Here is an 11,953-nt window from a genome sequence, read left to right on the forward strand (position 1 = left end):
TGGAGTACTTAGATATTTTAGCATTTATGATTCTCTGCCCAGAAGCACAGATTGATAATAAAAAAACACTTCATCATCATTCAACGCCCATTTGATGTTCTGTGTAAAATAAATGAGTTTCAGTACAGCCATCAGAAAACAGATAACCATATCAGCATTAGCTTCCATCTCCACTAATGATCTTGCCACAGCCAGAAAAACACAGGCGTGTGAAGCATGGGGAGGTGACACAACCTCCCACAGCAGATTAATGAGAGAGAATTGTGGAAAGAGTTTGTCCTGCTTGCTGTTGGGGTAAATGGAAAACTGAATTTGCCCTCGATCCCTTCTGCTTCTCTGTAAAGAGCACCACAATGTGGAGGTAGGAATGTACTGTTACATCCTTTCACAGGAGCAGAGCTGGGGCACAGGGAGCCTGTTTGGGTGCCTTGCTTTATGCAGAATAAGTGTTAGTCAGTGACATCAAGCCAATGACATTAAGGGTTGGGAAATTTTGCTTTCCCAAAGTAAAATGGAAAGGCAATGGTAAAAGAGAGTCTCAAATTCATTTTTCCAGGTCTAGGCTACTATCTTACTCACTGAGGTCATATTTCTTCCCTAGTTGCCAATTTGCCACAAAAACTAAATTAGTGAAATACATTTTGTCTCCCAAGGATTATGGCTGACTGCTATTGCAATAAAATGCAGAATTTATTCAGCTTTTGTTGGATGTCTGTATGAATAAAAATAAACAGTGCGTGCAAGGAAAAAGTAAATGTTATTTAAGAATTCACTGAAAGCTATAAAACTAAAAATTAATATGTACTAGAGTAGAAGGGAGCTGGAATGATGAGTTTGTGTGAAGAAAATTACAGAGCTTACAGACTGTCATGTCTTCTTTAATCAAGTATTTACCTTGAGTCAAACTGTAATGAAATTCATTGCAACTTTTCTTTTTGAACTTTATGTTCTGGGAATCCAGATACTGTTTTGGCTCTTTCATGCTAGTCATTGCACAAGGTGCTTACCATACCAGGCTTTTTCAGTCTTCACAAACTTCTGCTCTGCAGTTTAATCCTTACTCTGAAGCAGGCTTGGCTGAACGAAGACTGTCCACAGGCAGTACAGATGTGGTAGTTTATTCAGGTGAGCACATCAGAGAGACTAGCTGGAGAGAACAAATTCAGCTAGAAAGAAAGCACAAGTGGAATGACAGTCCAGTTTCCAGCACCCAGGAGCCATGGAGTTTCCAGCACCTTGGCTGAAATCTTCCTTTGTCACAAAGCTTTTTAAAACAGTGTTGTGTGTTTCTATATATACATAGAGGATAGGGATTTTTTCCTGTCTGTCTTCTCCGTCCTTATTTTATCTCACCAGTCCTCAGAACCTGTCCTGGTGCAACAATATATACTGTTGCCAACTCTTCAGCAGGCGCAGGTTTATTCCCTGGGTTTTGAATTACTGAAACTTTGTATTGTCACATTGATTGTGTGGCTCCTCTGGGTATACTAGGTGAGAATTATACTTTTACAGACATCATATATTTTATACAGATGTAAAATATGGGGCAACAGAGAGCTGCTATGCAGCCTAGAAAATGTGCAAAGGTAATGGAACAGAGTGCTTTGAGGATGGCAGTGAGGTAAATTCAGCTGCCTCAGAAAAAGGACCTGTGTTTTCCTCATAAATTTTCAGCCCAGTCCAGCAGTGTTCCTGTGCTGACAAAAAAAAAAAAAAAGACATGGTCTTCATGACTTCTTCTGTCTCTGACTCCCATGGTCCAATATTGCAAATCTTTCAGTCTAAAGCACATCAGTTACTTGTTGCCTCACAGTCACAGAATATATCTGAGATGAACAACAGCAATGCATGACCCTGAGAGGTATATCCAGGTACATAATTTGATATTTTGTGAGCACTTCCATTTAGTACCATATTAAAAATGTGCACAAATCATGCAGAGCATATCTGTACACCCAAGAGACCAGTTTTTTTCCAGGCAATTTCAAGTCCTTTGCTGTTGCCTGAAGCCAGCATTAACAACAGCATTAAGGGGATCACTGGATGCTGTCCTCAGTGATGCTGAGGTGCACAGCACTCAGTGGTGGTTTATCTAAATTTGCAACTAGAGAAATACCCCAGGAGGGAGGCTTGTAAAAGTACAAACACTATCTGAATATATACAACAGAATATACAATATACAATAAGAATACAACAGAGCAGCAAGCTGTGCATGGTCTGATGTTAAACTTCACTTTTAAAAAGTTTCAGTTGGAAGATCTTGTAAGGGTCTCATTTGGTAACAGATGAGAAAACATTGATTAGGTAAAGGCTATTTGTGATATCTAATACATTATAAAGCTGCAGAAAGGAACGTGGCCAGTTTCTTTCCTAATATTCCTTCTTTTGGAGAAGAACACTCTACAATTCATCATAAACTCTGTCTGTGCCTGCTCACAACTTGGCCCTGCCATGCAATGCAAAGTAACTGTCAGGTGACAGAATAAAAGAGTAAATGTAGTTCAGACTGTGTGGATTTAATGAATGTGTGACAAAGTGTATAAAGCTGATCTTCATTTGCTCAAAGGATTTTTTATGTCTTGTGTCCAACAATTTTTCTCTCTCCACTGAGCTTTTTGTTGGTAGAAGCTGATAGAAACCTGGGAGTAATCCAGCTATACACACAAATAACAATAAGCATTAAAGAATGAAATAATTCTCTAACTGGAGCTCTTGTATCTAATTATTTCAATCTAATTCTAATTTTTTTTTTAGTTTGTTGACTGTTTCCTATAGCAAGCTTGCTACTAAACATTTAAAATGTTAGAGACATTCTCCAAACTCAGATGCACAAAATGTATTGCCAAGAACTTGGAAAAATTTCCTGCTATATTTATGCGCCTGTGAATGGTAGCAAATGTAAAGAGACCTTAGGTTACACTGCTAATGTTCAGGTGCCACTCATGTCCTCATGGAGTGCTGTGCAGCCATGAGATACTTGTGTCTTCCTTCATGGCATCTCCTGGGGTTGTCTCTGGGAACAGGTGATCCTGGCTGAATTTGATATTCAGCAATGTCATTAAATTGTCATTACTGTCGTTTTATACACCTCATTAGCTCTAGAGGATCCCAAAGATCCTATGGAGGAAATAAGGTGCATGAAGAAACAGTGAATTTGCTTTCTCCTTGCCTAGAACTCATGCTGTTCCTAGGACGTAGGGATGTGGCCAATATTTTGTGTTGTGGGATGTCTTGGCAATTAGAAGTAACAGCCTGTCCCCCTGCCAAAGAAAAAGATGATTAGAAAAAAAAAAAAAGAGAAGAACTTTTTATGTAAATACCACCTAAGTAGTTATTTGTTAATGTTGACCTTTTTAAACCAAAATGGGAAAAAAAATCCTTTTAATATCCAAGCAAGTTGTTTAATGCATTATTTTTGCATACAAAAAAGAGAAATAAGAAAAATTTTAGTTATATTATTTTAAATATCTAAAATCTCCCAGCAAGCTGGTGTGAATTATTATAGTTATTTTAGTGAGTTAATTCTGAAAATTAATAAAGTGTTTCCAAGTAAATGTACAATGGAACATAAGTTAATAATAGAACATAGTTAATTTCCTGTTCCTTTAGAAAGATCCTTCAAATATATTTATTCTGAAACCCTAACAAGTGGAAAAAAATAGTCTTACACTAAAAAGCACAATCTTTTCATGTGTTCCAAGTGTTATGGATGGTAATTCTTGTCTTATAAAGCCTTCATTTTGAAATCTGAACAAGTTTGCAGGGTGCTATACCAAGCTGTCTCAGCAGTAATACTTTTGTAGAGTTTCAAATCCAGCTCCTTTCAGGGTATGTGGCTTCTTCTGAAAACTGAATGCCCACAAAATTGTGCTTGCATTTAAAGTAAACAAACAAACCAACCAAAAGAATTAATGAGCCACTAGGATTAGCTGAACTGATGTGGATCCCACCAGTTGATCTCCCTGGGTTCTGTGCAGGTTTTTGGCTAACGTGGGAAGAACACCTCTCCGTGCAGGGATCCAGAGCTGTGTGCCATTCCTGTTTTCATCTCACATTTGTGTCAGCTGCACTGCCCCTTTTCTTTCCATTCATCTCTTGGATTATGAATGAGACCAAAATGGGGATATTTTTTTTTAATCTCCCTTGAGGATAAATGCTTTTTTTCCCTCTATCTCTCTCTTGAGGGAAGCCTGACATGATTATGAATGACATGGGAGCAGTGTTTCATTCTTCAAACTGGCATCACCAGAAAGTCGTCATGGCTTCTGCTGTGATTAATTTCTTGTAAAAATATTGTACTTCAAAGTATGCATTTGCTGTGGTTTCATTTTTATAGCTGAAGGGAGGTAACTTCATTAAGTTGCACCTCCATCAGTAACTGCTTTTGTCTCGTTCACAGGCTTCTTTACAATTTGCATTGTAGTAATAAGAAAATTATTTTTGCCTGAAAACAGTTTTTTAGGAATATATTTAATTTCAGTCAGATACGCTCCTTGAGCCCTGATTATGCTAAAATAAAGAAGTGTAAATCCTTTCTCTCGAAGAGATTACAAAATATTTGAGTATGCTTTATCTTTTTTAAGATAGGAAAACACAGAGATGCAAAGGTCTTGTTTTCAGACCAATACAACATTTATTTTTTAGACAAGACTAAAATATATTAGCTAAACCTATTGAAACAAATTTTATTAATTCTTTGAATCACAGCATTTGTAGACATTTTCAGGCCTGTGAGCTGTAGCTTACAGGTACTTGAAGCAGGAAATTTTTGAGCTAGTTTGAATGTACCATTTTAAACCCTAAATACTCTTAGTCTCTCCTTTTGCAATTCCTTCAAGACTCTCCAAATCAGAAACTATGTCATGTCAGGATCCTAGCCTGAAAGCAGTATTTATGCTTTGTAAAACTTAAAGCCTTGAAAAGACTGATAGACCAGAATAGAAGAAATTGAGGCTGCACTCTATTTTATTTGAGGATCCAAAATACGATTGCATCAGTTGTTTTAATCTGCCATCTGCATTTCAGTTATGAAGCTTATGAAAAATTGCAAGTATCAGTCAAATATCAGTAGTAGATCTGCCTGTTGATGTTTTCAAAGCAATGAAAGAAGAAATGAGAGGCTTTCAAAGCAATTAAAACACAAAGCACAGGAGCTGTAGTTTGAGTTTTTGGCCTGTGCATGTGTCTGTCCTTGGCAAGATGCTGCCCATCAGAGCACTTGGGCTTTATGAACTCCAAGTGTCCTGGCAGTCCTCACTTGTACAGTAACATCTCATATTTCTTTTTCCTCTGGCTGTGTCTGTGTCTCCTTTCTGCTTCACTCTGTCACAAATAAGTGTTCAAATGCAGTTGTCTCCTTTCACAACCTGCCCCCCCTCACCAGTTCTACCTGAATCTCCAGATCAGAGAAATATTTATTAAATGAAAGATGTCTGTGAAAGACCTTTGACCACACCCTTACCCACACCTGTGCTTCACAGGCACCCACCTGCTGTGGCTGGGTGTGGATGGGTTGCAGCAGCCCCTGGACTGTGTGCACTCCTTGCTTGGGCTCCTGCTCATCTCCCTCTTCTGGCTTTGTACTCAGCTCCTGGAAATAGGAATTTTTTTTTTTGTCAAACTTTCTCTTGCCTGGGAGCATTTCCTCCAGGGACAGGACAGCTCCCTTTTCTGTAGTAGTTTTCTACACACTGCTTAAACCAAAAGGATTTTTAAAAGAAGTTTTTATCCTTCACAAGCATTATTTGGGAGGAGAATAACAAATAAATTCTTACTGCCCTTGTCACTTCTTTGTTCAATGAGATTGGTCTCAAACTTTTATTGCTGCTTCCGATGTTGAGACCTGTAAAGGTTACATTTCCTTCAGATGAACAGTTTTATGGACCTAGAACTTAGCTTAGCCTGATTGCATCTGAATGCCAGCTTTTGTCTTAGAAAGGGTGGCAGATATGACTCATTAGTAAGTCAGTTCTGCAGAACAGCTGTTTGCATAATTCTTCCAGTCTGTAATCTCAAGGAGCAAAGAAAAGCCTTCTTCCCTGAATGTGCATGTGTATATACATGCATATATATGTGTATGTATAAACACAGAGAATATGCACACATAGAAACCCATGGGGTTTGTAATACATATTTAGAAATAGAAATGTTGTTATGTTTCTGCATGTTTTTAGTTTAAGTAGCTGTGAAAGAGGGTGAAAAGAATCCTTCAGTTCTTCAGCATGGGATGTACTAGTCTCCAGTGTAGAACACACTCATATGTTATACAAACAAAAAAGAAAAACAAAGAGTCACAGAATTATAATACAAATATTATTGCAATCTCTTTCAACATCAAGGCCCAAACCCATGTGTTTTGAGGCTGGAGAGTTGTTTGTTAAGTGTTAAAAGCATCCTGGTGTGCCTTTGAACTGAGAACCAGGATTTCCATTCCTTGTAAACCAAAGCTGAAATAAAAACACAGGACTTGTGCAGTAGCTGGGCCATATGAGATGTATCTTTATACTGTAAAGGGAGGGTGCCCTTGTCAAATGGCAGTAGAACTATAGCAGGGAAGGAAAAAATCCAGGGTGAGAAATGGTTTTCAGAAACTTTGAGGCACACCTGACTTTTTGACATCACTTGCCAAGTGACTGCCAGGAAGCACAAACTAACTCCTGACAAGCTGGGTAACGAAAGAAAGCACACTCTGGGTCTTATCAGAAGCATAATTTGAGGTGTTTCTATTTTAATCTTTCAGTAGAAGAGCTGAGAGTAATGAACTGTTGTGTTACATCATTTCATAGAAGTGAAGTGACTGGAAGATGGTAGAAAAACATGTATTCAGAGCCTGGTGTGGAACAAGGAGATGAGCATTGGAGTGACTGGTGTGACACATACTTATTTCTGCCTGGTTTCCATGTGAGACAACAGCTGACTACCAGAGGCCAGCCTTCATACTTTATAAACTCTCCTTATTTTGCTGTGTCTCTGCAGACCCACTTAGTGGATGTAGCTCCTGGCCAGCAGGCTGCCTTTTGTCAGTCAATGCCATTGACTCCTTGCAGGGTCAGAGCACCAGAAGATGAAATCCCTCATCTAGAATTGTCTTCTATTTTCAGAAAATGACTGTGCTGTTCAAAAGATTGTTTTATTTCTTCCTTTGACAGAAGAAAAGTCACAGTATCCTATGTCTTAATCTGCAAAGCAAAGTTCAGCATGGCCTCTACAGAGAAATGCCTGCATGAACACAGGAATAACACAAAACTGCACACTGTATTTACCAGAAACTGTTTCTAAATTATATAGAAAATGAAATACTGACATTGAATTAAAATGGGGTTTGTGTTCTCATGCTCCTTTTCCCAGTGTTCTGATCTCAAGCAAAGAATGTGTGGTGTGAAAGCAATACTTATGTGCTTTTGGAGCTCTGGTCATGCCTGGCCTGTCCATTCTGGGCTCAATCATCTCTGCCTCTTTTCTCTGATGCTCTACTAAAGCTTGTTCCCAAATGTGGCTGCAAAGCCAACTAGTTGGGATGTGTAGGTGTAGTGCAAGTGAGGACTTGATTTCAGACACACTTCATGCCTATCCTAAGATACAGTGCAGAGGCAGCCTAAGAATTGACCTAACTCAAAAAATGGGAATTTTCTAAAATTTTTAATGTGTCAAAATTTTTTCTCAATTCACTTCACTATTAAAAAAAAAAAAGCCTGTTTTTTCCACCATTATAAAGATAATTAAAGAAGAAAAACATATTACTGTAAGTGTAATTTACATACTATTATTTTTAAAATCATTCTGCATAGAGGCCTTTATTGGGTGCCATGTGCTGGGTGACCCACCCTGTGCTCAGTCAACTCATTTGAAACAAGGACTAGGCAAAGACTCTGGAATAAGGCAAGTCAAGTGAAATAGTCTGCATATTTTAAGAATTTAATCTGTCCACATCCCTGTTCTAATGCTGACCGATTCTGTAGTGTTGAAACAAAACTGATTTTTAGAACAATTTATTTTGTATATGGAATAAAATACTATAAAAATTGCCGCTGAAGAGGTCAGTTAACTTTAATAAAGGAAAATAATTTTTATAAATCAGGAAGTTCCCATGTTAAAATTACACAGTGTTTAAAGGCTGCAGCATATGATGACTGTACAGATTATAGAGTTTTCATTATTCTGCTTTTAAATTCAAAATGCACAGTTACTTTCACTACTGTTTGAGTTAAGATAAATCAAAGGTCTCAAGTGACAACAAGAATTGAGGGAGGGAGGGAGGAACAGATGAAGGAAGGAAGGAAGGAAGGAAGGAAGGAAGGAAGGAAGGAAGGAAGGAAGGAAATCAAAATCATGACAAATCAAGTTTGTAGTAGTAGTTAGTAGTAAGGCATCAGTCAAAAAATAGGCTTAAAGACCATGAATTAAGGTGGCAGACAGCTCTGACAGCAAATAATAAGCCTGTTATTTGAAGACTAAGGCTGAGATCCTGGCCCTTAGTGAAGTTAGTGGAGCCTGAGTTTTTATTCAGGGCTAGAGAAGTGTTAATATCCAATCCTCCAAATAAGTTTGTGTGGTGAACATGTCACGAAGATGTTACCCTGAAATTATTGCCCTGAAATGTACAAGGAGTTATGCAATATATTATTTTCTTCTTAAATTTTTCTTGGGAATAGTCTTAGATGATGATCTTCTCATGATTGCTGACCAGACTAAGAAGAAAAGTCATCCTCTGACCCAAAAAGTTGAAAATGCAGTCATCCTTCCTGAAAAATCTGCAGGCAACATTCAAAGACTTGATGAGACAGCTGACCTCAGTAAACCAGTAACCTTACCCACCTGTCACCCTTGTGAGCCAGGAAGACTCTTACAGATGTCTCTGAAAGAATTAAATGTGGCAGCTTTATCTAGTCTAACTTCTCCCAAACACGGTCACAGCCCAGAAGAAAGCATAACATTGTGTGTTTGGAAACAACAGCCCAGTGATGATGAAGGCATCATCTGGCCCTTTATGACTAAAACTGCTTAAAACAGTCAACAAATTTACAAATGTGAATCAGTAAATGTACAAAGAAAATCAATGAGAAATACTGGCAGTAAAAAACCACTTATTTAAAAAACACTTATATGTGATATACAACAGATTTGTTTAAATAAGTGAATATATTATTTAATAAGAAAAAGTCCTCAGTTTGGAAAGAAAGAGGAAGCTGAGTGGTCTGTAAGATCATTAATTTCTTGAAGGAGACAAATCAGAAATTGCTATTCAAGTGTTCCTCATAACATAAGAACTTAAAAAATTATTTTGAAGTGCATACAAACTCTCAAAAGGGAAATATGCTTTAAATGATCCACAAGTAATTTGAAGATCTTACTGCCACAGAACGACTTGGCTCCCAAAATACAAGTGAGCTCCAAAAGTAATTAGATAAATAAATGGCAAAGCAATTCACCCAAGCCAATCTGAACACCACGATGCAGATGCAGCCTCCTACTCAGAAAGTCTCTAAAAGTGTGTGTAGTCAGAACTTAGGAGGCTGTACAAAAAGGAAGCATCTCTGAAAGAAGCCCTGATTATTTTCCTGCTTAGCAGTTGGATAAAATCAGAGACATAATAATAGTGGCTAATTGTCTTTTGTAGCCATCTGTCGTGCCTTGGGCAGTTTTGGGTTAAGCTGTACCTTTTTTTTCCAGGAAAAATGTAGGTGTGGCAGATGAAGTCAGGAAATGCATGGCTGTAGTGGATCCTTGAGCAGATTTAGATTGGAACACCTTTCGTATAAAAGGCCTTGAGGTACATATGGCTTCAAAAATGTGCAGTAATGATAAAAGCCCTGGATTTTACAAATCCATTCTGCATCTGGATTTGTATAAAACTTGGTCTTGCTAGACTGTCTAAACAGGTGCATTGCTCTGGGTAGCACCTTCATCCAGTGCAAGAAACAAGAATGATTCAACGAATTACATTGATCCAGTGCTGTATCATAGAATGTCCTCGCTGGAGAGTGTGCTCCCATGTGCAGATACCAGGACTTGTGATGGCAGTTCTTAGTCCCCTGAAATGTAACAGCACTCAGTGGGCCCTGTGTAATGCAGCACACTGATTTACACTGCCTTGTAAATCAAAGGAATAGCTGTATTGTCTAAATTATAAAACCAGTTCAATGGATGGTTTGCACAAGCCTCTTAGTCTGGTGTGTCCCTTCCTACATGGATGGAAACACCTGTCGGTATCAGTGCTGCTGTATTTGCTCCTGCCAAGCTGTACATCCTGTACTAATGTAGAAGATTTTTCCTTCCAAAACCAAGAAAAATTAAACTCTCTTCCCCCTCACTTTCCCCATCCTTTCTCCTTCCTCAGTATGATTGAAAATTCCACTTCTTTGATGTCTGCCTTTCTGCTTTTTTTAAAAAAAAAACAAATTTAAAAAAAAAAAAAATGTGTAAAGATACCCCAGCTGGTTTTCTGTTGACAGTCCTGGATGGTGGAAATTGTTTAGGTTTGGCAGCAAGATCTGTGTGGCTGCAGAGGTGCAGCAGTGGATTTCACAATGGTAACTTTTGTGCATCTGAGCTTTGAAAATGGCAAACTGGAAATGTTGGATTTAAGCTGGATTTCATGTTGGATTTACGTCCCATTAAAAAAAAAAAATAGATGTCCTAGTTACTCCTGCATTGTTACTTCATAAGCTCTGCCCAGATCAAGTGACTTATGCAGGATAGTTTAATGACAGAAATGTTTTAATTTCCAAATAATCAATGTATTTTGGGACTGAAAAAATGATTACTACTGTACAACACTGTTCCTCTGCAACAGACTGCCCAAAGGCAAGATGGTTCTGGTCTGTCCTTTCACTGAATGTATTTATGTACCTAATTATTGTTGTACATCTTGCCAAGAAGGACCTATTAGTCAGTTGAAATTATCATTTTCATGTGGTATGGCTTCCTCTGTTTTTCTTTTGTTAGACATCAATTATCACAAGTATCATAATTAGAAATAAATCCTGTTTTAAAGTTTAAGAGTTAAATAAAAATTATATTTTTTTAAAAATATTTGTCACAAGTTTTAAAATACTTTTTCTTGAACTCAAATACTAGTATATATCTGCAATTGTGATATAACATAACAGGAATACATTTTGTAATAAGAATTTACAGTAGTTGATACTGCTGAAAGAAGAAAAGTTTCCTGTTTCTTGATACTATGAAGACGTCACTAGTGGCAAGCTTGTTGTTTCATTTACTAGAACTGAATTTTTCAAGAACATTTCTGAAGTATATAGTTGTATAGAGATACATGTTTAATGTTTGACTGATTTTTTTCTGCAATAGTGAAAGTTTTATAATTGTATGCATAATTGCTTTAATTATCGAATTGTCTGTTTTAAAAAAGTGTTTTCTTTCTTTGGAATTAATTTGCTACAGAACAATGCATGGGCATTTTTTCTTGGTGTTTTAAAATGACTGTTTTTAAGAAGTCCATTTGCTTGCCTAACAAAACACAGGAACATTGTGGGAAACTCTCATTATAAATTTTGTCTAATGCATGTTTTTTTTCACCAAATAGTTGCAGCGGTAAAAATAATTGTGTTTGCCTTCTAACTAAGATAGTAATATCACAGATTTTGCATTCTCTCCAATGGTCTGGACTTTACAGCTCTTCTGAATTGCCTGGAGTGGTTGCTGAAGAATAAATTGTAGCTTGATGGAGTGATAATGTTCAAGCAAAGCAACACAGATATTTTCTGGTTTAGTGCTTGGATGAAATAAATGAATTAATCAATTTACTGTATAATATATATATATAAGAATACAATTGTTTCATGGATATTGACAAAATCTTTTTAAACTTGCAGCAAGTAGTGGCAGCAATAAATGCAGGAATCATACCTTTAGGAAACACATCTGCTCAGATCAGTCACTGGGACTTGGGAAGTTCCTTCTTCTTTGCTGGCACTGTTATTACCACCATAG

The 11,953-nt window shown here is 37.4% G+C and overlaps 1 protein-coding gene across 7 annotated transcripts in view; it reads left to right on the forward strand.

Moving 5' to 3' along the window:
* Positions 1-11,953, forward strand: part of KCNK2 (potassium two pore domain channel subfamily K member 2) — a 129,759-nt gene that overhangs the window by 55,113 nt on the left and 62,693 nt on the right. For all 7 annotated transcript variants that reach the window (XR_014954022.1, XM_085576071.1, XM_085576070.1 and 4 more), the window contains one exon: positions 11,836-11,953. Coding sequence is in view for 6 of the 7 variants with exons in the window: in XM_085576071.1 (XP_085432197.1) it covers positions 11,836-11,953 (118 nt within the window). In the remaining variant the exon portion in view is untranslated. The remainder of the gene's footprint in view (positions 1-11,835) is intronic.

The sequence above is a fragment of the Lonchura striata genome, chromosome 3 (assembly GCF_050655825.1).
Source record: "Lonchura striata isolate lonStrDom1 chromosome 3, ASM5065582v1, whole genome shotgun sequence".
NCBI lineage: Eukaryota > Metazoa > Chordata > Aves > Passeriformes > Estrildidae > Lonchura > Lonchura striata.